We start from the raw sequence: 27,883 nt of genomic DNA on the forward strand, positions 1-27,883 counted from the left end.
TCAGACACAGAAAAAAGTTTAATTCTGCTGCGGCGGAGGGTCCCGGCTCCGGCAGGGAGGGGAATTTGGTTTTGGACTTTGTTCATGTGGGGATTTATTTGGGAAAAGAGGAAGGAATAGGGGAGAGTCTGGTCCTTCCAGTGGGACCTGCCCGGGAGAATGTGCAGGGGAAGAGGTAATCGGGAGAGATAGGGAAACAACTGGACAAGAAATGGGAGAGTGGAGGGAGAAGAGATGACGGGACAGAGAAAGGGGACACAAATAGGGAAGGGACAGAGAAAGGGGACACAAATAGAGAAGGGCAGACACGTAAGACAAAGAAGACAGGGGGCAGGACAGAGACGAAGGGAACAGAGAAAGGGGGACCCCAAGCCAGACCCGACGGGACCAGGGAAGTGAATGGGGTGGGGGTGGGGGCTTTGGAGGCCGCCGCGGGACAGAATAGGATCTAGTCCAGCCAGATACAAGAAATGGGCCCCTCGCCCCTGCCCCGGGTCCCGGGCGGGGGGAGGGGGCTCGTGTCTCAGTGCTGCAGTGTCGGGGGGCCCTGCCCCTCCCCGCGCTTCGCTGTGTAAGGCACCGGCTCCAGCGAGGTCCGCGAGCGCGCGGGGGGAGGGGCAGGAGGGGGGCGAGGAGTCCGTGGAGGAGGGGGGCCCGGCTGCCCGCCCCCTAACCCCCTCGGGCCCGGGGGCATGACCAAGAGCCGCAGACGAGGGAGCCCCGCCCCCCCCAACTCCGAGGACAAGAAGGGCAAGTCTCCGCCTCTAGTCCGACGACTAGGCGCCGTGCATTCTCCCCGAGTCCTGCCCCAGCGTCCATGCGGCTGGGCGTTAGTCCGCGGCACCCAGGCGTCCCGGCGCCCGCCCGTCGCTCACACGGTACTCTCCAGCATCCACTCGGTGCTGGTAAAGGCCAGGCGTGCCCTGGCGGAGCCCAGCCCCAGGTCTCCGTCCTCCCCGGCCGCGCCCCCTCCGGCCCCGTCCAGGTGTGGCGTGGACCGGTGGCGCTTTGTCCGCCGGGCGCGGCGCGGGTAACTGTGGCTCTGAAAGAGTGCCCCGTAGTCCCCATCGAACGAATAGCGCTGCTGCGGCCTCGGCCGAGCCGGGGCCCCCCCAGGAACCAGAGCTAGAGTGGGAGGCGCCGAAGCTGGCGGCCCCAGGGCCCCAGAACGGCTCCTCCGAGGGCCCGCCGCTGCCCGACACTCCTCCCCAGAGGTTTCCTCAGATGGCAGTAGGCACAGCGAGGTGGCCGAGCCGCCCAGGGAGCGTCCAAGAACGGTCTCTGGCTCCGCGGTAGCCGTCTCAGCTGCGGTGGCCTTGGCCTCAACCGCCACTGCGGCAGCAGCTGGGGACGCCACCTCGCGCAGCGCCTCGTAACGGTCTTGCGCCGGCGGGGGCGCGGCCTGCGATGCACCTGCACCGTTGGTCTGCGAGCAAACGTGGCTGACCCGCGGCGGCGACCTGGAGGTACCCTTGACACGGCGGCCATCCCCGTCGCCGTAGACCTTATAGCGGATCATGAGCAGAACGATGAAGACGAGGACCGATGCGACGATAACGCCCCCGATGGCGATGATCATGGTACCGCCCAAGAAATGGGCCCTCAGTGGGCGGCAGGGTGCAGGATCCCCAGCGGTAGTAAACTGCACGCAGCCCACCACTCGAGTGGCCGGCAGTGCTGTGGCCCCATCGTCATAGACAGCCAGCACGCACAGATCATAGGCGCGACCCGCTGCCAGATCATTCACCAGGAAGGTCTGGCTGGTGGATGGGATCATCCTGCAGGATAGGAGGGCATCAGCACTGGGTTAGCATTACTTCGTTTTCATGCCCCACCCGTGGTGACCAGGGGGGACCAAACCATGTGTCCCTACTGGTATTTCACCCTCTATGGGATAGTAGCAGCCACTCAAGCGACAAATTCCCATCCTGTCAGGACCCCTGCTGTGGGCCATGGCCCTCCTCTGCGTGCCCTGCCCTCAGACCCACTCCTGTGGTGTTTTGTCACCTATTAGGTAGTATCTGCCATTCCTGCTCCCTCATCTGCATATTCTGACACACACACCACTACCACCACCACCCCCCACCCCCTGCAAGGGAGGGGGTGCTACAGCTTTTCAGGCCTGCCCTCAAGGAACACACCACCTGGCAGTGTCTCACTTTCATTGGGACAACTGCCATTTAAGGTCTACATATTTCCACCCTTTAAGGGCCCCCATACAACAGGCCTCATCTCGTTTCCTGTATGTCCCATCCTCACTCAAGCGGATGCTGAGGTCAGCTCACCCACTCTGTCTTACTTCAATTGGGACAATGGATGCTCTTCCAGTTTCTCTTTTCTATGTATTCCCATCCTTTCTGGGGAAACTCAGAGGCCACAGCCCTCACCTGCATGTCCCACTTCTGGGTAGATACATCAAGCTGTGTCTGTCTTCTGGGACAACTACCAAACCCCTCAAGTCCCTATTCCCATCCACTAAGGGGCCATCTATAAGCCACTCCCCTTTTGATTGAGCAGTGGCTTCCAAGCCACACTCCCAAGGCCTCCTAGGGATGGTTTCCCTACTGTGCCTAGGGCCATGCCCACTCTGCATGTCGTGCAATCAGTCACTCTGTGTGCACACTCTGCCCCATACCACCAGAGGTCATGAAATCATGCCCCCCGCCCAGATAAATTTCATCTGTAATTGGGTCAAATGTAACCAAGCAACATGCCCCATTCTTGCTATCGGCCCCTGCCCTCCAATGAGGATCATTGTAAAGGAGCCATTATGCTGACAAAGTCTCGGAGCCGTGTTTGAGTCTCTCTGCCACTTGCTAGCACTGTGACCTTAGGCAAGTTTCTTAAACCCTCTGTGCCTTGCTTCCCCAGAATGGAGATATTAAGATCAACATAAAGATAGTGTGATGTGTGAATAAGTTAACACACCTAACGCCTGACACCCAATAATTTCATCATGATTAGCTCACATCCCACCCTGTGTTGGCCAGTAACCCTTGCTGTGGCTCACACTTTATTGCCAACTGCACTCTTCCCCATCTGTAAAACCGTTCCCACTAGGCCTTGACCCTCTTCTATTTGGCACGTACCTTCTGGGCTGTTGGCTAAGCCAGGACTGCCATGTCCACATGAATTTGCATGCCCAGGACTCAATCTCACAAGCCTTCCCTACCTCCAAAACTCTTAGTGGGTCCCCAGAGACAAGGACTGGGCCTCCTCTGCCTGGGATCATGCTGCAGGAGCCCTGTCTCCTGAGAGAGGCCACACCCCCACCTCCATGGGCCTCTTCTCTCTGGGAAACTTCACATTCCCTCTGACCAGGCCAGCTCTGGTCCTGAAGCCCACCTTAGCTCTGTTACCACCAAGGGCCACCCTTCAACCAGAAGATTTCAAATAAGCCTCCCCCCAAAAGGCCTACCCACATTTCCGGTGGACCCCCCTTCCTGCCATTTCACACACTGCCCCCACCCCATCCAACCTCGGACCCCTAGCTGTATGTCTTCCTCATCCTCTCCTCTCCCCTTCCCAAGAGGCTTGGATACCTCTTGCTCCTTCCCCCAAAGTAGCCAGTTGCTAGGGACTCCCCACTTTTCAAGGACAGAGGCTGGCTCCTTAAGAAAGCCTCGGCTGGTGTGTCTCTAATTGGCCGCAAGGACCTGAGCAGGCAGCAGATCAGGTTTCTGGTTGGTCGTCACCTCCGCCCATGGCAGCAGTGAGGAGGTTAACCCCTACAGCACCGGAGTGCAGGGATCTGCAATGGGGGGACAGGGGACTGGAACTGTGGCCTTAAGGGGAAAGGAAAACACCAGGGGTTTGTTGCCCTGCTGGGGACAGAGGGCCACCAACATCTGTGTACATGCAGTGTCTGAGGATACTCCCCACCCCCCACACACACAGTGGCCAAGGGTTAAATAATGAAAGAGAGAAAAAGAGAGGTGGAGAGTCACAGAAACCAAGAGTCATTTACAGAAATGTATTCTCCTTCTCCCCTAATCCCTGCCTGGCAAACAGCAGGTGCTCACTAAATGTCTGTTCAATGTCAAAAGGGCAAGATTAGCAGTTAGAAGGGTAAGGCCTGGAATCCTGGCTCTGCCACTTTCCTCTGTGACCTTGATCAAGTGATTTCCTCCCACTGAGTCTCAGTTTCCCTATCTATAAAATGGGAGGGGGGATCATCACTGCTTCACAGCAGAGCTGGTTAGATTGAATGAGGTGGCACAGGGCCTAGTGCAGAGCAAGGGCTCAGTGCCTTAAAAGAGCCGGAGGGAGAGAGGGTACAGGTAGATAGAGGCAAAAGCAAGAGAATAACAGAGATGATAGGAGAAAGTAACCTTTTAATGTCTGTCTATACCGAACAGATCTGTCTACACCAGAGCAAGGGCTTCTAGCCTAGTGGATGGTGGAAATAACATGGGCGTTTATAAAATGGGAGGGGGCATTATCACCACTTCGCAACGAAGTGGGTATGATCAAAGGAGCATTTATTTATTTTTCTCATACTTTTCCTTTTCTGTTCTGTAATGTACCCAGTGGGTTGATACAGTAACACTGGTATGTAATCTGTAAATATAAATGTAACTATACATATGTAAGTGTGCGAACATAGTTCATGTTCCAAAATGTTTAACTGACAAGGTAAATGGCCAGACACCTTTGGCCAGCAGTGATGTAGACCAGGAACCCCAGAGAGTAGGAACTGTGCTGGGCATATTAACGTCTGGCTTGTGTGGGGTCTCAATGAAGATTTACTAAATGCCTGAAAAGCAGAAAGAGATCGTGAGACAGAAGTAGAAAGAGGAGGGGACAGGGCAAATGAGAGCCCAGGACAACTCCGCACAGCCATCTAGAGAACCGAGGCTGAGCAAGAAGGCCAAGAGGCTGCGAAGATGAAGGGGAGGGCCCCGGGAGTCAGTGGGCGGGGCGTCCTGGGACTGCAGCACCCACCTGTAGACCAGGGAGTCATCCACGGAGCTGTTGTATTGGACCTGGTACATGCGGATTCCGGGTACAGGCCTCTGGGCGGGCCAGCGGATGAGCACCGAGTTCGAGGTCAGCTCTGCCGCCACGAGCCGGCGCTCAGCAGCTGACTCGTTGGCACCAGGGCGGCCGGGTGTCGCTATGTCGGAAGATCCAGGCTCGGTGAGAGGTGGCGGGGCTGCCGGCGGGGGCGCCATCAGAGGCAGGGGCACCACGCACACCTCCACAGGTGCCGTGGCTTCCCCGGCGGCATTGGAGGCAATGCAGGTGAAGGTGCCACTGTCCCGTAAGGTGGTGATGGTTACATCCAGCGTCCCGTCCCCCCGCACCCGGGTCCGGCTTGAGTTCCCCAGCAGCCGCCCGTCGGGCGCGACCCAGTGCACCACGGGTTCGGGGTCCCCCACGGCGCGGCACCGCAGGCTGACCGCCTGGCCCTCCACCACCAGGGCCCGTCCCCCCGCCTGCCGCGTGATGAGCGGCGGTTCGCACAGGAACTCCTCTTCTGGGATGGACCAGAAGTAGCGGTCGGTGAGGTGCTCGGGAGTGGCGCATGTCTCCAGGTCGTCTTCCCGGGTTAGCCGCCGCAGCCAGAGCAGCTCGCAGTTGCAGTGCAGCGGGTTGCCGCCAAAGCTGACCGTGAGCGGCGTGGGCGGCTTCGGCCCCGCACCCTGGGACCGCAGGAAGAGGCCATCGGGGGGCAGTTTATGGAGGCGGTTGGAGGTCATGTCCAGGCGAACCAGTTTGTGCAGCTGCACGAAGGTCCCTTCAGCGATGTGGTCGATGAGATTGTGGTCCAGCGTGAGGGTGTTCAGGTTCACCATCTGGCCCACAGCCTCCCACGGCAGGGCCTCGAGGTTGTTGTAGGACAGATCCAGGTCCTCCACGGTGGAGAGGAAGGCATCAAAGGCAGCAGACTCCACCCGGCGGATCTGGTTGTTGCCAAGGATCAGGTGGCGGAGGTTGCCCAGGCCGCGGAGCTGGTCCCCGCGCACCTCGGCCAGGCGGTTGCTGTCCAGGTGCAGGGCGCGGAGGGCGCGGAGGTCGGCGAAGGCGCCAGCGGCCACTTGGCCGATGGTGTTGCGGGACAGGGTGAGGTGCACCAGGCTGGTCATGTTGGCGAAGTCCCTGCGGCGGACAGCCGCAATGAAGTTGTCCGTGAGCCGCAGCTCCACCACGCGCCGGTCGATGGCTGGCGGCACGAAGAGCAGGCCAGTCTTGGCGCACAGCATGGTCAGCGTGGGCGCCACGTTCTGGCAGATGCAGCGGCCGGGGCAGGGCTGACCACGGGATGCCCCAGCCCAGAGCAGCAGCAGAAAGGGCAGGGCAGCAGGCGGCGGCGAGAGGAGCGCCGAGGTGAAGGGGCCCGGAGCCATGGTGCAGGGGGAAGGCGGGAGCAGTGGGGCGTGAGACCTGCGAGGGAAGGGGACGGGATTACGCAGGCGCAGGGCTTGACCACCAGCCTGGCCGACCACTGTGTCCCTCCCTTCCCGATACCCGCGGCAGAACAGTGGCAGGACTGCTCATCAGCGGCCATGCGTTTCATCGTTAATGGACAATATTTCCACGCTGGTTGATAAACTTCACTACCCCACCCCTGAGTGTCCCAATCCCAAATCTGACTCTCCTCCAGAAGGCCCAGACTTCTCATGATCTCCCAACCAGCGGGGTAACACCTGACTAAGCCTGGGCCTTCCAGTACCCACTTAATATTCGGAAAACTCATGGCTGACTAGGGTTTAAGGTCATGAATTTCAAAGCCAAAGCCCCTGGGTTCAAATTCCAGCTCTGACACTTACTAGCTGTGTGACCTCGGGCAAGTGTCTGAACCTCTCTGAATCTCGGTTTCTTCATCTGTAAAATGGAGATAAGAACAGGCCTTACCTCTGTGAGGATTAAATGGGTTAATGAGCATTATGTACTTAGAACCACGCCTGGCCCATGAAATCTGTTCAACTCATGTTGGTGATTATTATCACCATGACCACCGAGTGCCCGCTATGTGCCGGGCATAGAAGTGTGCACCATCATTAAAAGTAAGCGCTCTGAAATCATACAGACCAGACTTCACGTCCTGGCTCCCCCACTTGCTCGCTTGGTGATCCCAAATGAATGTTTCCCCTAACCTAGGCCATAATTTCCTGATTTGCAAAATGGGATGATGTTCGTACCATCTTCCCTGGGTTGTTGGAATGGTTCTGTGAGCTCATTCAGTGGGAGCCACTGAGCACAGCGTCTGTCACATAGTAAATATTCAGTGAATGTTAAGGGTAAGCCCCCCCCCCAAACATATCCCCCCTTGGGAGTGGCAGAGGGAATCTGAAGGTAGGAGGGGCTGAGAAAAACACATGTCTTCTGGCTCAGCCTTGGGAAGTCCTTCTCTGAGCCAGGTTTCATCCTGGGCCCTGGTGAGCTCCCAGGCAGCAGGCAGGCTTTCATGCTCACATAAGCGGGCACTTACAAGGCCCCATACATGCCCACACTCTCACACACTCACGCTATGCCTCTGCTCCAGGCAAAACCTTCCGGCAGGGATTTCCCTGCGGTGCCTGCAGCCCACGACGTGTCAACTCCCATCACAACAAGGGGTGGGTGGGGGGTGAAGAGGAAAGGATGGGAAGGGGGCGTCCCTGAAACTGCTTTCACCCCACCCTGCACCCAGTCCCTGCCAGCCCACCTCCTAGGAATCTGCAGTTTGGGGCTGCAGCCTGCTGTGGCCCTAGGTCTTCCAGGCTGTAGTGAGGGGACCAAGACAGTCAGAGAGAGAGAGAGAGGTGAAGAGACAGGGAGACAAGTTGGGGGGGGGGGTGTGGACTGGCAAGAACAGAGAGAGAGAGAGAGAGAAAGGGGCAAAAAGAGAACTTGAGGCATGCCTGGCGGGCAGAGCATATGACTCTAGATCTTAGCGTGGTTAGTTCGAGCCCCACATTGTGCCAGGAGCTCACATAGATAAATAAGTAAATAAGCAAGTATGTAAATAAATAAATAAAAGGAAAGGAAACAAGAAAGAATCTGAAAGAAAGGTACAGAGGCAAGGAGCCAGCCTGAAGCCAAGAGAGACTGAAGAACAGAGAAGAAGACACAGAGAAGGGCACTGAGATCAAAAGATGAAGAGGGAGAGCGAGCCAGAACAGGCAGGAGGCAATCTGAAGACACTATCGTTAAGAGACCAAGAGGGAGGCAGAAAGAGATAGAGACGGAGAGCCAGTGCCTGGGATGCACAGAGGACGAGGGGCAGAGTTGGGGCATCCCACCGAGTCTCTGAGTGCCCCCCATTAATTGGTCTTGTGCTCTGTGCCCGGGAGACTGATCGGTCTCAGATAGAAAACCCTGGTCTGCCAGGCAGAGCTCCCGAGTTCGGAGGCCCGGCTCTTCACCTGCTCGTCTGCGGGGTCTCTAAGGCTCAGAACCCCAGTCTGTGAAGCACAAGTACATGGTTTTGCCTCCCACAGCTGGGGTGGGACTCAAGTGAAAGGAATAATAACAGCAATAGAAATAGCTAACGTTTATTGAGAGGCAGTGCGGCATCGCAAGGAAGAACTGGGACCTGACTGCTGCGGCTCATACCCCAGGCCCCAGCAGCGTGACTTTAATCGAGTGACTGCCTCTCTTTGTGCCTCAATGTGCTCATCTATAAAATGGGGGATAATGGGAGCAGCTACCTCATGGGGTTATTTTAAGTATTCAGAGATAATACAGTGTAACATGTTTAGGACAGTTCCTGACAGAGTAAACCCTGTATAAATATTAGCAGCCATCATCATCATTGTCATCATCATCATATTATTATTACTATTAGTAATTATTACTAAATATTTTTACTATTATTACTAAATATTATTACTATTACTACTAATAATTATTAACATATCATTTTTCTTTGGCTCTCTCTCAGCCACCAGCAGGTCAGGTGACCAGGAGATCTTCCCACATGCACACACGCACACACACAAATGGTAAACCATGTCCATGCCACTCTCCAAATGCAGGGGATCACTTCATGTTGTGAAACTCTCTGTGCCCTTTTCCCATATCACCAGGAGACTTCCCTGTCCCCACCACCTTACCCATCCAGAGAGGGGATGCCTCCAGGCCTAAAATCCCCACCTACCACCCGTGTCCAGGCTCTACCATGAGCCCTGACCCAAACACGATGCTCCTGACCTTGTTGTCACCCTCACCCCCACCCCTTGGACACTGCCGTACCCTGCCCTGAAATCCATACCAGGCAGGGCTTCAGGCCTCCAGCTGGCTCAGAGCAGGCCCAATCACTCCACATCTCTCTCCCCAGCCTGGAGGACCCCACTCACCTCTCTGCAAGAAGTCAGGGCCTGGGCCGGTACCTGCAAAGGAACAAAATGATCCTATTAGCATCCTTCGGGCTCCTCTCTGAAGACCTGCCTCAGAGACCATCCTGGCCAAGGAAATCTCTGGGGTGATCATTCTCTCCGCCCTCCTGCTGCAGACTCTACACGATCTCAGACGGACCCAGCGAGTTGTTTCTGGAATCCAGGGAGTCTGGGCCTCAGGACTGTTCACCCTCCAAACCCAGGAGTCCAGGACTTTAACCCTTTGTTCTCTATGGGCTCACCAGGCCAGAGAACCCAGCCCCCTCCTCCCTCAAGACCTGGCGTCTGCAACCCCTGTCTCTTCCTTCTTCAAACTCCAGAGTCTAGGTTTCTTCCTTCCTCAAGATCCAGGAACTGGCCTCCCAGTCACCTTCTCTTGTAGATCCAGGATTTCAGGATCCCAGCGTGTTACAGAGTTCACATCCCAGTCCACCAACTTTGTAGGAAAGAACCAGAGGCCCCCATCCTCGCCATCATACCATTGCCATACCAACATGTTGCGGACACACCAAAACCCACATGGACCCACAGTCCAAGTCTCCACATCTGGATTTCCAGGAACACACCAGCCAGATGTGTGCCCCCACTCTCCGTGGGTTCTTGGCCCAGCATGTGGACACACTTGTGTCCTTGGACGCCCCCCTCCACGAAGGACCCCAGCATACCACAGGTCAGGCCACACAGGCTCGAGTCTCACTGGGCCAAGAAGTAAGGTCAGCCCTGTGCCAGGGAGACAAGCACGTGCATACAGATTGCCCTGCACGTATGAACAGATACAACCCCAATCCCCAAAGGCCAACACTGACACATAAATGGACTCACAGCACAGACACACACCCTCAAGGTGGACACACCCGCACACAAGCACGCATGTACAGCACTGACTTTCCTTTGCACATTCATACATACCCACAGACACACACAGCAGAGAAACCTGTGTGCCCCCTTGCAGACAACCAGATTCATGCTTCTATAACAGACACACACGTGCACATTTGCCAACACACAGGGGCCCATACATACAACATATACTCACTTGCACATACAGGTGACACACAGGTGCAGGCTCTTAAATGCCCAGACACACTCCTAAACACTAACACAACTTCACATATCCCCAAGGTGCATGGTCACAAAACTGCTCCATCCCCACACCGCCAGATGCACAAATGCACACACCAGCAGATACACACCTCACACATACACAGAACTACAAGCACACACAGGCAACACAAAAACTGATATTCAATCAAGCCCACAGGCACAAAAAGATCCACCTTGCACACACATTCTGAGATGTTCACTCATGACAGACACATACTCACACAACAGCCCTGGGAGGGACATTACACACTTCCAAAATGCACATAAAATATTGAACCACAGTGGCATAGTCAACAGATAGGCATACATTCACACACACAGTCATGAACACGCATCCCTCCCAGCCCTGGGGTACCCCCGCCCCACCTACATCCCAGCTCAAAGAAATCCTAACATCCTTCCCTCCCAGCACATCCTCCCCCACCCCCAACCAAGGCACCTGCCAGGGCCTGAGGTCAGAGTTCAGCAGGTGGAGTCTCAAAGGGCTGGGGGGCTGAGTCCTAGAGCCCCGCTGCAAGGCAATCCTCCCTCCAGCTGCCCAAAGATCCCCCCCCCACCCCCCGGCCTGGCCATCTGTATGCCGGCAACTCAGGCAGGCGTATCTGCGGAGATCTGGCGGGTGGGGGGATTGGGGTGGGGTGGGTGGGGAAGGGCCGGGTCTGTGCCCCTCCCCTCCAGCCCATCTGTCCATCCCTCGGCCTCTCATCCCTCCATCTGTCCACCTACCGGCCGCCCATCCCCCCCCACCTCCCAGGCACCGGGAAGGGGAAGACATGGCCGTCTCCCCCAAGGACCGCTGAGGACCCCCCAGTTGACATGGACCAAGGAAGCGGCAAACTCCCCTCCCCCAACCCACACAGAGGCCTGGACCCACAAGGAACGAGCCCCAGCCCCTAGCCGGGAACCTGAGGTGGACTCACAGACACACACCCTCAGAGACATGCAACCCGCAGACACACATACACACACATACACAACACAAATGGACACCCAAACGGGCACACCCGGCTACACAAACCCTAGGATGGACATCCAACCTGGACCCAAACACCCAACGCAGCCAGCCCCGCGCACACTCGCTGGGGGGGGGGGGGTAGGCGGGGGTACCCACACCTGGGCTCACAGCCCACGCACACACACCTGCACACAGCCCCTCCGATGGACGCGCGACAGCCCCCCAGACACACAGCCAGAGGGGCAGCCACTCAGGGGGACACGCGCGCGGCCGGACACAGCACCTCGGCTCGACACCCCGCACACACCCGGATGGCCACACAAGCAGGGCGCCGCACACGCCGGCGCCGGGCACACACAGGGCCGCGCGAGCGCACGCCGGGCCCGCCGCAGCGCCGCGGACACACACTCACGCTCGCACGCTCACACCCGCGCTCCCATCGGCGCCCCCGCCCGCCGCCTCCCGGGCCGCTGCGGGCCGCGCTCACCCAGCCCGGGGGGGCCCAGGGCCCGGCCCCGCCGCCGCCGCCTCGCTCCGCGCCATGGTGGGGGGAGGGCCGGGGGAGGGGGCGCGGTGCCGCGGGGCCGCCTCCCTCCCGCCTCCCGCCCTCCCTCCAGAGCCGCCGCCGAGCTCCGCCCTCCGCGCCGCCCGCCGCCAGAGCCCAGCCGCCACCACCGCCGCAAGGGGGGAGGGGGCGCCGACCGGAGGGGCGGGCGGGGCGGCCGCACCGCCCAGACCCCCGCCCGGGGACGCGCGGCAGACCCCTTTCCACTGCGGAGCCACCGGCCCGCCCCCGACCCCTCCCCAGCCCCACCTCCAGCCCTGCCGGCTTCCCCCGAGACCCCCCCCAGACCACGCCCCAACTGGCGTGGGGACTCCGATCTCGCAGCTGAGACCTGGGATCATGTCCCAATACCCAGGGGAACCTCAAACCATGCCTTACCTCTTCTGAGGATCCAAACCATGTTCTACAGCCACCCAGGAACCCACAAACCATGTCCTACTCTCCTTGGTGACCTCAGACTCTGCCCCATACTCCAGTGGGAGCCCCAGGCCATATCCCAGCACCCAAGGGGGATCCAGAGCAACCCCCTGCAGGGACCCTAAATCACACTATAACATTCAGGTAGACCCCAGACCATGCCCCAGCTTCCAGAGAGGACCCAAACCATATTTCAACATCCAGGGAGATACCAGATCATCCTTTGGGGACCCAAACCATGTCCTTGTGCATCTTGGGGGCCCCCCAGCCATGTCCTTCCACCCTCTAGGACCACAAACCATTCCCTGACCCCCCAGGAGGGACTCCAGACCAGGTCTAATTTCTAGGGGGGCCCCAAGATGTCTCTTTTTCCCCCTACCTTTCCTCACTACCTCCCATCAGACCCCAGATCATCCTTCCCTCTAAAGCCCTCCTTGGTTTCCAGAACCCCTGATTTGTGCCAGATTCTTTCCCTCCTGTTCCTACTCTTTTTTTTTTTTTTTTTTGACCCTGCAGACCCTTCCCCCTCCCTGTGACTTCCATGGATCCCAGGATTCTTTGCTCCTTCCTTGCTTAGACTCCTTTCTTGCAAAACTCCTACCCAATAGCTGACCCCCCAGTCCCTCCCCCAAATCCCATTGAGTATCTCAGGCCACTCTCCACCTTTTTCTGAGATACTCAGAAATCAACAAGGCCTCCCCTCCAAATCCATCTTATGGCAGACCCCCAGCTCCTTGGCAGCTCAAACCCTTCCCATTTTTGGATCCCACTGTATCAAGGTCCTCTGTCAAACCCCTTCCCTAAATTCCTCCTAGTCACATCATCATCACTTGTAGCCTGCCCTGTCTCCCAGATCCAGGGCACCTCTGCAAAACCTCCCCTTTAGTGAATCTTGACCCCACTCACCACCATTAGATGCCCCCTGGGGACACCCACAATCCTCCCCACCAATCTCCAGATTCCAACATCACCACCGTTATCACCACCTCCAGCCAGGCACCACCACCACCACCCTGGTTCCTGATGCTCCCTGATGGGGTGTGGAGGTCCTGGCCTGGGAAGAAGGAGAGAGAGAATAGTTAACAACCACAAAAGTGGACAAGCGTCCAGTGCTACTGTGCGCCAGGGATGGCACAGCTTCCTACATGACTCCATTGACTCCTCCCAGGTGCCAGATGAGGAGGTCCCATCACACCCCTATTTTACAGATGAGGAAAATTTAACCACATAGAGGTTAGTTAATTCGCCTCAAGTCACACAGGTAACAAATGGCAGGAAATGAAAGGAAAAGAAGGCCATGGCCGGCCTGGGATGGAAAAGGGAGATCCACGGAGATGGGGAAACAAAGAGCTTAAGCACCAAGTATCTCTGGCCCTATCCACCTGTTGACCTCATCCTTTACCACTCTCATTTCCTAGCTCCCCTCAATGGCTTCCTACTCCTCCAACACACCCACTCAGTTCAGCCCCTGGGGTCTTTGCACTCTTTCCCCTTCCTTTTCATTCAAGTCTTAATTCAAATGTAATCTCTTCAGAGAGTCCTTCCTTCCCCCTCCCCAGTTTCCCCCTCACCCTCCACCAATTGTCCAGATGTCTGCCACTTACTCTGAAATCCATAAAAAAGAAGATGGGTTGATGGATGGGTTGACGGATGGGGAGGTGAGAAAGCAAGTACAATAAAACGTTAATGGTAGAATCTAGGTGGTGGGTCTATGAGGGTTCACTGTAAAATTATTTCAACTTTGCTGCATGTTGGAAATATTTTCTAATATATATTTCCTAATACATAGTCACCTAATACTGGTGAGCAGGGGGAGTCTTCTACAGACTAAAGAGGCAACAAAAGGTCCCACTATTTCTATCCCATCATCTCATTTTATCCCCTACCTAGCATTTATCATGCTTGTTAATAATGTCTCTTTATTGTTCACTTATTTGTTTGTTTCTTGCTTGTTGTCTAGTCATTGAAATATAAGCCTCCTGAGAGGAGAGGCTTGGGCACCAATTCTCTCCAGTGTCCAGAACGACAAAGGACACCCAGTGGGTGCTCAGCAAACACGTGTTCTTGATAGCTCTCAGGAGAGGGCCAAGGAGGTAGGCCCACCCCAGACTCACCGCAGGAGACACACTCAGCAATAAACATAATGTTCCAGCCTGGGGTCACTAGAAGGGAAGAGGGAAACGCCCAGCGATTGGAGGCTGTGAGTTGGCCTGAAAGGGGGCAACAGGTGGAAGTTTCCTCCAGCCTCAATTCCCGCCCCAGACATTTTAATAGAGACCGGCAACCATTCTCACACTTCCACAATTAGGCCCCGCCCCCAAGCCTAGTTACACACGCACACACACCCTCACACCCCCAATCCTAGCCCCACCCCCCTCCAAGGCTCTGCCCAAAACAAACCGCCCCCCCCCACCCTTTCTGACATCAGGTTGACCTCGGGCCCAGGTCCTACCCTCTTAGCCCCAACACTGCCCCCAGCACCTTAAACTCCACCCCAAAAGCATCTTTCAGTCCAGGCACCACTTGCCTAATTTAGATCCCCCATTCTCAGTTCCGCCCTAAATCCCGTTTCTTCCTCTCTAACGTAAGCCCTACTTTCCTTTAAGGTTAGCAGGGAGAAGCTCCCCAGGGAAACCCTAGGGCCTGGATTCAAAAATTAGGGAGCCTGGATCTGTGAAGCCTAGGTGAAAGCAAGTGGGAAGAGAGGAGATGGTCCCTCGTTTGTTCTGGGAGGACCCTTGAAGGAGTGGCCCCCAAATTGGAGCCACGCCCCATTGTGCTGACTCTCCATTGGATGGTGTATTCCGCTCTGCCTCTCTGATTGGTCCCTCTGCAATCCCTCTAGCCAAACCTCCTCTGTATTGGGCAGTCTCCAGAGTCACCCTCTCTGATTGGTCCTTGAGTTCCACATTCCCTGCTCCTGATTGGACAACTCCTCGTACATGCCTCTTCCTGATTGGATTGTTTGCAATCATGAATCTGGAGGCTGACAGAAGTTCAACTACGTGGGAAGGAGGATAGAGAGAGGGGAGGGGAAGGAAAAGGAAGGGATGAACCCCTAAATTCCCTGCGGGAGAGAGGGAGTGGCTTTTGACCACTCCCTAATAGCCTTGAGTTAAAGTTCTAACTGTGCAAACCCCTAGCAGTGGGGTTTCAGGCAGCTATTTTGGCTTCTGTGCCTCAGTTTATTCATCTGTAAATTGGGGATAATTATGATACCATTCTCTTGGGATTTTGTAAGGATTAAATGAGTTAGCATCTGTAAAGGGCTTATAGAGGTACTTGGCACATAGGAAGCCCTCAAAGAGTTAACAATTATTGGGCGCCTGGGTGGCTCAGTGGGTTAAGCCGCTGCCTTGGGCCGGGTGGTGATCTCAGAGTCCTGGGATCGAGTCCCGCATTGGGCTCTCTGCTCAGCGGGGAGCCTGCTTCCCTCTCTCTGCCTGCCTCTCTATGTACTTGTGATTTCTCTCTGTCAAATAAATAAAATCTTAAAAAAAAAAGTTAACTATTATTATTAATTTGATCATGTAAGTGCACGACCTTGGACAAGTCCTTTTGCTTTCTTGACCTCTTAACTGAACGACCTTTCCTATCCCCAGCCCTCCTCTTCTTCCATCTCTAGCCATGAGAGACTGAGGCTGTGATCACAGCGAGAAGTAGAGATGTTCCTGGCAGAGATGGGCTGGGGAGGGCACCAGGACAGGTGTCAGAAAGAAACTCAAATCCCTCCCCCTAATACTGGCATGGGGGAGGAGGAGAGGGCATGTGTTCGCGATTTCTTTATGCAAAGGACTTGTCCTGACAGGGGACAAGGGGGTAAAGGAATAGGCTGAGCCGGGTGGTGAGGGGATGGGTGTGTTCTGGCTGGAAGGGTTGGGGAGGGGTTGGAGCTGGACTTGTGGACCCAACCCCAGGAATGACAGGGCTGGGGGAGGGGCAGCCCAGGCCCAAGGTCATTGTGTCATCGTTACCATGGCAACGAACACCTCTCTACAGGGAACCTGAAAAGGGGGGGGGGGGGAGCTCCCAGGTCCCTGCATCTGGGGACAGAGAAAGGACCAGAGACTAGGAGGAGAAGCAGAGAGATTTATCTCTGTGAAGACCTGGCCATCTCAGAATTCTGAGAGCCTGGTACATTGTGGGTGCTCAATAAATGTCCCTCAGAGACAAAGACAGAGGGTCCAAGAGACTCAAAAGCCCAGATATGCCACATGAAAGAAAAAAGAATCTCCCACCTGGGGCAGGTAGGGGGTCCTTTCCCTGACCTTCAACTTCATACCCCTCAGGGGTTCACTGAGAGTCCTAGATCCTCTCACCTTCCCTAGCCTTGGGCCCTCAGGCCTCCCTAACCCCACAAACCGCCCACCACAGCAACTCCCTGAAGCAATTATGTCTGATCCTTCAACAGCTTTTCTGCCTTTAAATTCTTCCAGCCTAGGGGCACCTGGGTGGCTCAGTGGGTTAAAGTCTCTGCCTTTTGCTCAGGACTTGATCCCAGGGTCCTGGGATCAGAGCCCCATATTGGGCTCTCAGCTAAGCAGGGAGTCCGCTTCCTCCTCTCTCTCTCTCTGCCTGTCTCTCTGCCTACTTGTGATCTCTGTCAAATAAATAAATAAAATCTTAAAATTCTTCCAGCCTGGGGGCTCACTGTCTGCTAGCTCCTAGAGCTGCGGTGAGAAGTAGGGAGGAGGGGAACAAGCACTCTGCCTCCTTCACTCTCAGAAACCCAGGTGGCTATATTCCCCTAGGAGGGCCCCCTCCTGGTTTCAGATATTTTCCAATTCTTCCTGGAAACCCCTCCCCCACCATTCCTCAGCCCGCCAACTCCTCCCCAGAAAAACCTACAGGCCTCTTCCTTTCTTGCCAAGAAACAGGTATCCCTCCCGCCCCTTTTCTTCTGGGACTCAGCGGCCATCTACTTGGTCTGCCTGCCCTCTGCTGGCCTAACGCCGGTACTGCAGGGACCCTCTGCTAGGTCTCCCAAGGAGAAACAGAGACAGAACTGAGATCTCTTGAATTCCTGCATTTTAATTTCCTTAGGGGCTCAGACGTTCAGGTCCTAGGGGTCCCAGTCCCCAGTTTCTTCAGAGACTCCGACATCAGGAATCCAGTTCCTCAGCTCAGAGGTCAACGAAAGAAAGACAACTTCTCTTGGAGCCAGGCTTCAGTGAGGTCATCAGTGGTGCGGATTTCAAACACCTAGGCAGGGAGAGTTCTCCGCATTAAGACCCACTCAGGAAGTGAAGTAGTGAGCCCTCTGGCCCCTTCCCCCACTCAGAACAGGAGCCCAGACTCTCGGGCTCTACCTCCCTAGCCTTGGGGAGCCTCAGCCCCAGGCCCAGACCTTTGTGAGCTCTGCCGTCTGCACCAGTCTGTTTTTACTCCCTGCGTACATCATCTGCTGTTCAGGCTTGCAGCCTGCGTGCAAAAGAAGAGAAAAGAGAGTAACTAGGGGACCCCGCTTATCACTAAGGCCCTAGTTATGTCCTGCAGGCCCTGAAGTTTTCGAAGGGTCCTGGGAGCTGTTCTAAGGTGGTCTCTTGAAGCCATACTCAGGGTTTGGGGGCTGTTTGGGGGAGGGACTTGTTATGCTGAGGGTCCCAGGAGAGGGTTTAGAGGCCACGTAGGAGTTTCTAAGTAAAAGGGAGAGGTTAACTGGCTTACACACCTTGAGACTGAGGAGGACAGGTGGGCTCTTAAGGAATCTGAGCTCGCACCCCACCCCAACACCCATGCGCCACACATGCTGCACACTCACACAGTCACCAGTCACACATACCTGCACCCACGGACCCGCTCTTGCACACCCCAAGCACAGAATCTAAGACCCTCTTGTGGGGACAGGGAGAGCCGTGCCTCACCCACAGGACTGGAGAAGATGAAGCACAATGGGTAGGACACTCGGCCATCCTCGTGCACGTACTTATAGCTGTAAACCACAAACCTACACCAGCCAAAGGGAAATCAAATTCAGTACTTCCGCCTGAAGCCCGGGCCCAATGCCCATTACCGGAGTCCACAGTCTTGAAATCTTGCCTGAGTCTGAGAACCTAGGTCTAACAAATGAGACCCCAGTATACAGGCCGTGAAAACAAAAGGATGAAAAATACTCATTGTAAGTGCTTGTTTGATTCACAATAACCCCCTGACACAAGTGCTCTTGTTATTCCCATACTTCAGATGGGAAAACCAAGGCCCAGAGTCACTTAACTGGATTTCCGTGGATACAGGAAAGATTTGAGCCCAGGGAATTTGCGTCGGAGTGTAAAGGCTCAAGAACTACGTGAAACCATCCAAAGCTCTAGACCTTTGGGACGAAGGCCAGCGCCCATCATTTGCCAAGCCCAGGGCAAAATGGAAATGTGGGGCCTGCTGTTCAAAAGGCAAGAGAAAAAAAAAAGGCAAGAGAAAAGCTGTTCCCTTTGCTCCACAGTCTCTCTCCAGACTGGTCACTGGCTCTTTAAATTTACTACTTCAAGTTGGGGTCTCTTGGGCATGGGGACACTCACAGGGCAAGTACACCCCCTGGCTCGCTTGTAGACAGACCTTGGAAATTGTCATGCAGGGGGTGTCTGCCAACCCTGACTCTGACTCTGACCCTCCCCTATCTGCACTCAGACCCCCTGCCTGGGACAGAGGGTAGCAGCGACCAGAGGAGAACCTGACCAACCAGGGCTGATGGAGGGACCATGTGTGAGCTGAAGGCGGCTCCAAGCCCCCAGTGCATGCTCTACTTGTCCCACCAGACTTTACACAAAACACAAACTCAAAGATAAAACTATAAAAAATTTCCAGATGGCAGGCAGCCGCAGAGCACTAAGCCCCGTCTGTGTTTGAGACTCCCTTCTGTGCATGGGGCCCAGCGTGACTACACTTGTCAGACACCTGGGGAGCTGGTCCTGGCTGGGATGGAGAGCCTGAGATGGCAGGTCAAAATCCTGGTGAACCCCAAATTCACTCCAGTGGAGGTGTAAAATAACATGACTAGGCTTCACAGGAGTGTCGAAGACCTCCTTTGTACTAGCTTAGGAGGCTTCACACAGGATTCTCCCCAATCATTAAAGGTCAAACAACTCCCCCACTTCCCAAAGTATTCTCAGGCATTGAAAAAGGAAAATTTCATATTTTGTTTAATGAAGTGCAATCACGAGACTGAAATCTGACAATGTTTGTACAGAAAAAAAAAGAAAGCAAGCTCTAATATCACATGACTACCAGTGTAAAATCCTGCAATAAAAATATTAGTATACAAACAAAAAGTCCTAGGGTGTGAATTCGTGGCCTCGAACCCAGACCAGAACCTGCGATTAATACTGGAATCCAAGGGGTCCCTCAGTCTGTTCCTTCATCATCACCCTCACCCCTCCCTGGCCTGACCCTCCCCTCACTACCCCCAGGATACCTGGGCTGTCTCTCTGGCAACTCTGTTTTTAGTTCCTCTGGAGAAATGTTCTAGGGGTGAGGGAGGAGAAAAAGAAAAGACCGTCATTAAGTAAGGTCAACCTATGTGCCTAGGCACTGGTCTAAGAATCACACATAGATTAACTCACTGATTTCTCCCACAATTCTGTGCAGTAGCTTCTCCTCTTAGCCCCACTTTACAGGTGAGCAAACAGGCCCAGGGTGGTTAAGACGCTGGTCCAAGGTTGTGGAGAGCGAGCCGCAGGATTCAGATTTGAATCTGGGTTCAAATCGTAACCATTTTGCTACACTGTCTTTTAGAGGACCTGAGAGGGTCCAGCTCCTAGTTGATCCCCTCCCACCGCCCCGTCAAACAGCCCCAGCCTCCATGGGCTACCCCCTCAAATCCTTACCACAACACTACGAAGTAAGCCTTATTAGCATCCCTGTGTGACTGATAAAGACATCGAGGCAAGAAAAGGGGAGGTCTATCCTTTTATGCAGGATTTCCACTAGGTTTTTGTTGATTTATCTGGAAACTTTCATTTACATGCCAATAAAATATCATCATCGTTGTCATCACCAACATCATTTTATTGAGCATATTCTATGTGCCAGGCCCACTTCTAGGCCCATGACAAGGATTAAAGCACTAAATCATAGACCTACCTAAGAGGTAGGTACAGGTAGGTACAGATATCCCCATTTCACAGATGAGAAAACAGAGACCTATATAGGTGAAGTCTCTTGCCTCAAGTCACAACTGAGCTGGGATTTGACCTCCAGTCCTGTCTAGACCCCGAAGTCAGGCTCGTAGCATCAGTTCCAGCCCCCTGGTTCTTTCTCCCAGTCCCACCCTGCCCTTCTTGGTGGCCCCCTCCATCCCACATACCCTCACCTGAAATTCTTCCTCAAGCACGACCATCTGCCGATCCTTGTCCACCTTCACTGGGGAGGGATGGCATATGGGGGTTAGTTGCCCCTTCCATCCAGTGGGGACACTAGCCAGACTTCCTTCTTGGCCCCACCCCCTCCGCCAACCTTCCAGGGGAGGAGATGACACTCACTGATCATGGCTGCATTGTCTGTCTCTTTTCTGAAGCGAAATTTTCTCAGCTTTTCCTTTAGTTCAGGGTCCACCTCACACACCACCAGGGAATCCGACTGCCAGAGAAGCCCAGGAAGAGCTTAAGAGAGCGTAAGCCCCCCACCCCCACCCCGTCAACTTCCCTAAACCTCAGTTTCCCCAACTACTAATGAAGAGGTGGGCCTGACGGCCCATAGGACGCCCCGGGTACATTAGGGAAAAGGTGCTTTCCGCAGGTGGGTGCCACCCCTTACCAGTGCACGCGTTTGGGGAGCAGGGCAGAGGCTGGGCTCCAGCCCTCTAGGCAGGTGCCCTCAGGGAACAATTGAGGATCTGCTTGCTAGGGACTAAACCCAGAGCCAGAATCTCTATTCCCCCAGCCAGGCTGTTTGCTGCAATGGGGTCACCCTCCCAGCCCCTGACTAGCCCCCAGGCTGACCTTCACCCAGGCAATCTCCCAACCCCAACCCCACCCCAGCCCCCAGCCCTTCCCATACACCCCCTCAGCCCCCTAACCATGACTTTTCTGTCCACAGGCCTCTTCTTTTCTCAGTTCCGCTGTCTTCTAGAGTTGGGGACCAGGGCTGCAGGGGGAGGGGTGTGGGGCAGAGGAAAGGTTTCATCCAACACCACATCCTGTTTATGCCCATTCTGGGACAACTGTCTCAGAGGGCTCCTCCCCTTCCTTCCTCCCCCTCATCTGCCAGGACCTCCCAGGCTTTGCAATCACCCAGACCCAGATTCACATGCTGCCTTGCTGTGTGACCCTAGCTAGGTAGCTTCATCCCTCTGATTCAGGATTCCTGTAGGGATAAAACAGCCTTACATACCTCCTGGCATGGTGGACATGCTCAATACACTGTACATAAGAGCAAGGTCTGGGGCGCCTCTGTGGCTCAGTGGGTTAGGGCCTCTGCCTTTGGCTGGGGTCCTGTTCTCAGGGTCCTGGGATCAGCCGCATCGGGCTCTTTGCTCGGCAGGGGGCCTGCTTCCTTCTCTCTCTCTCTCTGCCTGCCTCTCTGCTTACTTGAGAGAGAAAGATAGCTCTTTAGCTCCTCCCCTCCTCCAGGAAGTTCTCCTGGATCGTCCCCACTCTGGAATATTTTAATTTAATTTAATTTAATTTAATATTTTAATTCCAGAGTGGGGACGATCCAGGAGAACTTCCTGGAGGAGGAATATTTTAATTCCAGAATAGAAAAGGGGAGCTTAGGGATGTTTGCTAGCCAAACTGACACCCACCGTATTGATGGGGATATCGAGATTACACATTATCCCGTGGAGACTCCACTCCATTATTCCAGGTAATGCTGGATTTTTTCCTGCACTTATTCAGCCTCAGGGCCTAATAATGGGCCTTACAACAATGGTGTCCAATTGTGTCAGACCAGTACTCCCTTTTTTATTAAGTGCATTTTGTGTTGCCCCCTTTCCCACCATGAAATCAAAGTCCTAGATATTGTAACCTACTTATACCACAAACCCCTACCCCCCAAATCAATACAGTGTCCTGTCATATAAAGGAGAAATAAAAGGGAAGTAATTTATGGGAAAATTCCCTGTATTTCAGTGAGAAAATAAAAACCAAGAGACTCTTCACTAGGGGCGCCTGGGTGGCTCAGTGGATTAAAGCCTCTGCCTTGACTCAGGTCATGATCCCAGGATGGGATCAAGCCCCGCATCAGGCTCTCTGCTCAGCGGGGTAGCCTGCTTCCCCATCTCTCTCTGCCTGCCTCTCTGTCTACTTGTGATCTCTGTCAAATAAATAAAATCTTTGGAAAAAAAAAAAGAGACTCTTCACAGGTTCCTGCTCCCCAGTGGCTGGCCCGCCATATTGGCTCAGCTTCCCCCCACCCCCAACCCTCACCTTTCTGAATCCCTCCACAGGCACTGGATCCCACCCCTCCCCGCGACGGACAGGGGTCATTAGAGCTATTCTCCCTTTCCCTGGGAGAATCCCTACTAGATCTTTCCTCTCAGTCTACATGTAGGGTTGTCTTCCTTCTTTTTTTTTTTTTTTTAATATTTTTTAGATTTTATTTATTTGAGAGAGACAGAGAGAGCGCACGCACGAGAGGGGAGAAGGTCAGAGGGAGAAGCAGACTCCTCATGGAGCTGGGAGCCCGATGAGGGACTCGATCCTGGGACTCACAAATCATGACCTGAGCTGAAGGCAGTCACTCAACCAACTGAGCTACCCAGGCGCCCTGGGTTGTCTTCCTTCTTACAAACGAAGAACCCTATCTCCCGTCCAGCATTGCCCATTCATTTCCTTCCCTTTTCAGCAAAACTTCTCTAAAGAATCATCTATACGTGCTGCCTCCAATGTCTCCTCCTGATTTTCTCAACTCTCTCCCAGCAGATTGTGACTCCTGTCCCCAATCCCTCACGTAGCCTTGTCTGGGCCACCAATGACCTCTATGGTGTTGGGACTTACTGGTCAATTCTCAGTCTTTGTCTGTTGTGCCCTGGCAGCTGCATGTGTCACCATCCATCCTTCTCTGTGCCCTGATTAACACTTTCTTCACTTGGCTTTCAGGACAACACCCTGGCCTGGGTTTCCTCTGAGTGTTCTGGCTGTGCTCCATCTCGGCCTCTTGCTGATTCATCCTTTTTTTTTTTTTTTTTTTAAAGATTTTATTTATTTATTTGACAGAGAGAGATCACAAGCAGGCAGAGAGGCAGACAGAGAGGAGGAAGCAGGCTCCCTGCTGAGCAGAGAGCCCGATGCGGGGCTCGATCCCAGGACCCTGAGATCATGACCTGGGCCGAAGGCAGCGGCTTAACCCACTGAGCCACCCAGGCACCCCTGATTCTTCCTTTTAACAGTGGGGTGTCCCAGGGCTCAGTCCTTCGTCTCCTTCTCTTTTTCACCTACCGTCCTCTCCTGATCTCATCCAGTCTCTTGGCTTTCAAAGGGCATACCCCAATTATTTCTCCAGCCTAGGTTTCTCTGTGGACTCTACATAGACTCCTACATCCAGCTGCTAAGCTGATTATCTCCACATGGATGTCTCAGTCATCCTTAACCTGTCCCATTCCTCTCACTGTACATCAGAATTGTCAGTTCTGAACTTGGATATGTAACCAGAACCTCCCCATCTCCCCCCTCCATGCACGGCCCATACCCTGGTCCCCCAAATCTTCATCTCCTGCTTGAACTCTTGCAGCAACCTCCTCACTGTCCCCTTGTGCCCACCCCCACCCCCACAGACACACTATTTTTTACAGGACTGCCATAGGGATCCTAATAAAACCCAAAGCAGATGACACACTTCCTCTCTCAAATCCTCCTACAGCCTCCATGTTATTTGGGTAAAAGCTAGTTGTAAAAGCTAGAATCCTTACAGTGGCCTTTATCTGCCACCACCCCTCCTCCATTACCACCTGGACCTTGTCTTCTCCTACCCTCCCCTCTTTGGTCACTCCATTGCAGCCACATTATCCTCTTTGTGGTTCTGTGACTAAGCCTGCCACTGGGCCTTTGCACTTGCTGTTCCCTCTTTTAGGAACCTTCTTTCCCTTATGGCTTACCCCTTCCTTTCTTCAGATCTCTGCTCAAACCTCACCTGATCACACCTTTCCCCCAGCTAAAACAGTGCTGACCTCATCACTCCATCCCCTCAGCTTGCTTTATTTTTCCCTGTAGTACTTATCACCAAGTCACATTATATTTATTTATTTATCGTGTCCCCTAGAGGCGCCTGGGTGGCTCAGTGGGTTAAGCCTCTGTCTTCGGCTCAGGTCATGATCTCAGGGTCCTGGGATCGAGCCCCACATGGGCTCTCTGCTCAGCAGGGAGCCTGCTTCCCCCTCTCCCTGCCTCTCTGCCTACTTGTGATCTCTCTGTCAAAATAAATAAATAACATCTATTTATTGTGTTCCCTCAACCAGAATTTAAGCTTCAGGCATGAATGTAAGCTTTGTTCCATTGCTGAATTTCTAGAAACAAGGTTCTAGTGAACCTTGAAGCCCCTGACACATATTAGGTACTTGAGTATCACTGAGTGAATAAATGAAATGGTATCTATTGAACTACTCTACATGCCACGAAGGTTTTTGCTTAAACGGAGGAGGTAATGGATGGGATTCCATACCCTCTGCCAGCCTGGCTTGAAATGAACTTTCCTCACTGCATTTTCCTGTCTGGCTGTCCCTTCTCAATCTTGGACAGATGCCCATTCCTTTGCTCAAACCTTAGGTGTCCTCCTTTCTTAGGGTTCTGTTGAGTCCTTGTCTCCATTCATCCTTCGTATCCTCCAAGGCTAGATCACCCACAGCTTCAATTACCATCTTTGATGAACCTCAAATCTTGGTTTCCGGCCCCAAGTTCTCTTAAGCTCCAGACCCATCTCTGTGCAGCCTCCTGCCCGCCCCCGCCCCCCCACCCGCACCTCCGCCCCGCTGCTGGGTAGCCCACACTGGACTCAGCATCTTCCAAACTTGCTTCTCTTCTGGGTCTCCTTTTGAGGGAGAAACCACTAACCCCTAACCCCCCCATCCAGAGGCCTTGTCTAGGATTTCAATCTCTCTCCCGGCTCTGCAGCCAGCCAGTCCCAAGACAGGTTCACTAGGCCTCCTGGGCGTCTCTTCCACCCACACCTCCTCCCTTTCCCACAGTCCCACCCCGGTGCAAACGCCCCTGTTCCACCCCAACTGCCTCCCTTTACTGAAGGCCCCAGTTTTATTCCCTCCAATCCACGCTCCATATGAAAGCCGGAGCCATCTTTCCAAATCCCCAACTCACCATGACTCTCCCTGACTTGAAGCCTTTCCATGGCTCCCTAGCGTCCTCAAGACAAGCCCAAACTCCCTCAAGTGGCCAAACATCTGGCCACAGCTCATTTCCCACCACTCCTTGCCCGGAACTCTACACTCCGTCCACCCCGACTGTATTTTCTTTGGAGTTCCTCAAAGACGCCATGTCTCGGTCACCTTCTGGGTGAGGGCCCCCGCTCCGCTTAGTCACCAGATCCAGGAAAGCTTGTGGAATGAACAGATTACAATAGTGAAAGCAACAACTCCCATTTGTTGATGACCTCCATTGTGCCAAGCGCTTTCTACGCATCGTCTCTTTCAATCCTATTCCCACTTGGGACACGAAGCAGCAAGTTCAGACAGTGTTGCGGTGATAGAGCTGAGCGTCCAGAGCCTGAGCGCCAAACTGTAACCTGGCCGCTCGGGCCCACTTGGGCCCAGGCCTTAGGCGGACGGTGCAAGAGGGGAGGGGAGGCAGGCCTTGAACACCAGATTCAGGAATTGTGACCTAGCTCGCGGCCGCTGAGGTAGACGCGCGCGAGACTGCCCCCTGCGGGCGGGGAGGCCCAATCCCCGGCTCCCCCGCGCCCGTCGCCCATGGCAACGCCGCGCGCGCGCCCCGCCCGCCCGCCCCCAGGTCCCGGAGGGGCCGACTGCCCGTCAGCCCCGCAGTCAACCAATCCCAGCGCGTGGGGGGCGGGCCTCTTGGGCTTCGCTCAACCCCCAGCGTTCCCCTCTCCGCCAGGACCCCGCCTTTCTCCGCGCACACCTCCCGCCCTTCGGGCTGCCCTCGCCGCCCGTTGGCGGGCGCGCCGTTCGTCACCGCGGCGTGAGCTAATGCCGGCGAGCAGCGGCCCCGGCGGGGCGGGGCCAGGGGCGGTGACGCACGGCGCGGTGACGCAGCGCGACGGCGGCGGCGGCGGCGGCGGCGGCGGCGGTGGTGGTGGTCGGTGCGGGAGGAGGGAGGGGAGCTCGCGGGCCGGAGAAGGGGAGACGGCGGCGGCGGGGGCCTGAGGAGGCCCGAGCGGCGGCGGCGGCGGCGGAGGCCGAGGCGGTGAGTCGCGGACAGGGCCGGGCGGCGGCAGGGCGGCGGCGGGTCGGGGCGCGCGGGGCTCACCTCTGGGCGCCCCAGGCCGCGCGGGCGGCCCCGCCCCCTCAGGGACCCCGAGCGGCGGGCGGCGGCGAGCGCGGGCCTCTGGGGTCCCGGCCCTCGAGAGAATCCCCCACCCTCGACCCCCGAGTCGCCCGCCCAGGCCGCCTGGGAAGCTTTTCTCTGAAACCCTCCTCACACCCTGGGGACCGCGAGGGGCCGGGGGACCTACCCCCGAACCCCCCCCCGCAGGTCTGCCTCAGACACCTCCTTGGAGGGCGTTCCCACAGCCACGCCAAAGCCGCCCCAGAGCCCCCTTGAAAACCCGCACCCCTCCTCCTGCCCGAAATCTTTCCGAAAGACCCCCCGCCCCCCCCTCCCCGCCTTACGTCCACAGAATCTTGTCCAGACGCCGGGTTAGGTCTCGGAAATCTTCCCCAGCGAACCCCTCCTCTGGCCCCAGATCCCCATCCTCCTCCTCCGTCCAGAAATATTCCCCGGAGGCCACTCCTCATCTATTCCAACAATGTGTGTCATATCTCCTCCCCGAGCCTCCCTCATAAGCCCTAAAAATCTCCTGCAGTCTCCCTGAGATCCCCTCCAGACCCCGCACATTCCAGAAATCTTCCCCGGAGACCTATTTCGCATATCTCCACAATCTCCTCAGGTCTTCCGCCTCATAGGTCCCAAGAATTTTCCCTCCTACCTACCCCCACACCAGAAATCACCTGGGAGATGTTTCACACATGGCCCCCAAATCTCCAAACCCCTCCCTGCCACCATGTCCTTTGGAATGCCCCTGATATACCCTGAAATTCTTCCTCAGAGACTTTGAAATGTCCTCACATCCCCAAAATTCATCTGGAGGACCCTCCCTCCACCCAAGTGCCAGCCATCTCCCATACACACTCCCCCTTTGCGAAGTCATTCCTTAGGACCCTTCCACAGATCCCAAAGATTTCTCCCAAAGATTTTGGGTCCCCCAAGTCTCACCAGCCTGAAATGCCTTAGAGATCACCCTCACATACCCCAAGAATCTTCCCCCAAGACCACCCTCACTTCTCCCAAATGTCTCCTCCAGAGAGTCACTGAAATCTTTGGAGAACTCATATCCCATATTCCAAAAGCCTTTTCCACAAGCCCTGTTACCTATCCCAACTCTTTCTTGGTAACTTACACC

General features: G+C 55.1%; 3 protein-coding genes across 21 annotated transcripts in view; 1 reads left to right on the forward strand and 2 right to left on the reverse strand.

Annotated features, from left to right (window-relative positions):
• LRFN1 (leucine rich repeat and fibronectin type III domain containing 1) lies at positions 1-27,158 on the reverse strand. Of its 11 annotated transcripts, none has more exons than XM_082709172.1 (5): positions 27,093-27,158; positions 9,285-9,317; positions 6,774-6,828; positions 4,945-6,387; positions 1-1,778 (listed from the first exon to the last, which is right to left on the reverse strand). In XM_082709172.1, the coding sequence occupies exons 4-5, from the start codon at positions 6,348-6,350 to the stop codon at positions 872-874; spliced, it is 2,313 nt and encodes a 770-aa protein (XP_082565298.1). In that variant the 5' UTR covers positions 6,351-6,387; positions 6,774-6,828; positions 9,285-9,317; positions 27,093-27,158; the 3' UTR covers positions 1-871. The 11 variants fall into 11 exon arrangements, with proteins under 11 accessions (XP_082565298.1, XP_082565289.1, XP_082565292.1 ...); XM_082709163.1 differs by lacking the exon at positions 27,093-27,158 and adding an exon at positions 11,870-12,001; XM_082709166.1 differs by lacking the exon at positions 27,093-27,158 and adding an exon at positions 11,870-12,001 and having other exon boundaries at positions 9,200-9,317.
• On the reverse strand, positions 17,376-27,160 carry GMFG (glia maturation factor gamma). Of its 9 annotated transcripts, none has more exons than XM_082709189.1 (8): positions 27,093-27,160; positions 21,372-21,439; positions 20,836-20,932; positions 20,667-20,716; positions 19,770-19,819; positions 18,229-18,311; positions 17,712-17,785; positions 17,376-17,566 (listed from the first exon to the last, which is right to left on the reverse strand). In XM_082709189.1, the coding sequence occupies exons 2-8, from the start codon at positions 21,372-21,374 to the stop codon at positions 17,495-17,497; spliced, it is 429 nt and encodes a 142-aa protein (XP_082565315.1). In that variant the 5' UTR covers positions 21,375-21,439; positions 27,093-27,160; the 3' UTR covers positions 17,376-17,494. The 9 variants fall into 9 exon arrangements, with proteins under 9 accessions (XP_082565315.1, XP_082565313.1, XP_082565312.1 ...); XM_082709187.1 differs by lacking the exon at positions 27,093-27,160 and adding an exon at positions 25,791-26,149; XM_082709186.1 differs by lacking the exon at positions 27,093-27,160 and adding an exon at positions 25,603-25,831.
• The window catches only part of SAMD4B (sterile alpha motif domain containing 4B), a 37,613-nt gene continuing 36,251 nt past the window's right edge, over positions 26,522-27,883 (forward strand). Inside the window, exon 1 of the mRNA XM_082709176.1 lies at positions 26,522-26,667. The gene's annotated coding sequence lies outside the window, so the exon portion shown is untranslated. The remainder of the gene's footprint in view (positions 26,668-27,883) is intronic.

Source organism: Mustela nivalis (assembly GCF_964662115.1).
Source record: "Mustela nivalis genome assembly, chromosome: 18".
Taxonomy (NCBI): domain Eukaryota; kingdom Metazoa; phylum Chordata; class Mammalia; order Carnivora; family Mustelidae; genus Mustela; species Mustela nivalis.

Coding starts and splice junctions, on each gene's coding strand:
- LRFN1 (XM_082709172.1), bottom strand. CDS start 6,350: ATGGCTCCGGGCCCCTTCACCTCGGCGCTCCTCTCGCCGCCGCCTGCT. Junction 1,779..4,944: donor GATGACTCCCTGGTCTACAG/GTGGGTGCTGCA, acceptor CCTATCCTGCAG/GATGATCCCATCCACCAGCC.
- GMFG (XM_082709189.1), bottom strand. Junction 19,820..20,666: donor TGCTTGAGGAAGAATTTCAG/GTGAGGGTATGT, acceptor CCTCACCCCTAG/AACATTTCTCCAGAGGAACT. Junction 17,567..17,711: donor AGACGGCAGAGCTCACAAAG/GTCTGGGCCTGG, acceptor CTCCCTGCCTAG/GTGTTTGAAATCCGCACCAC.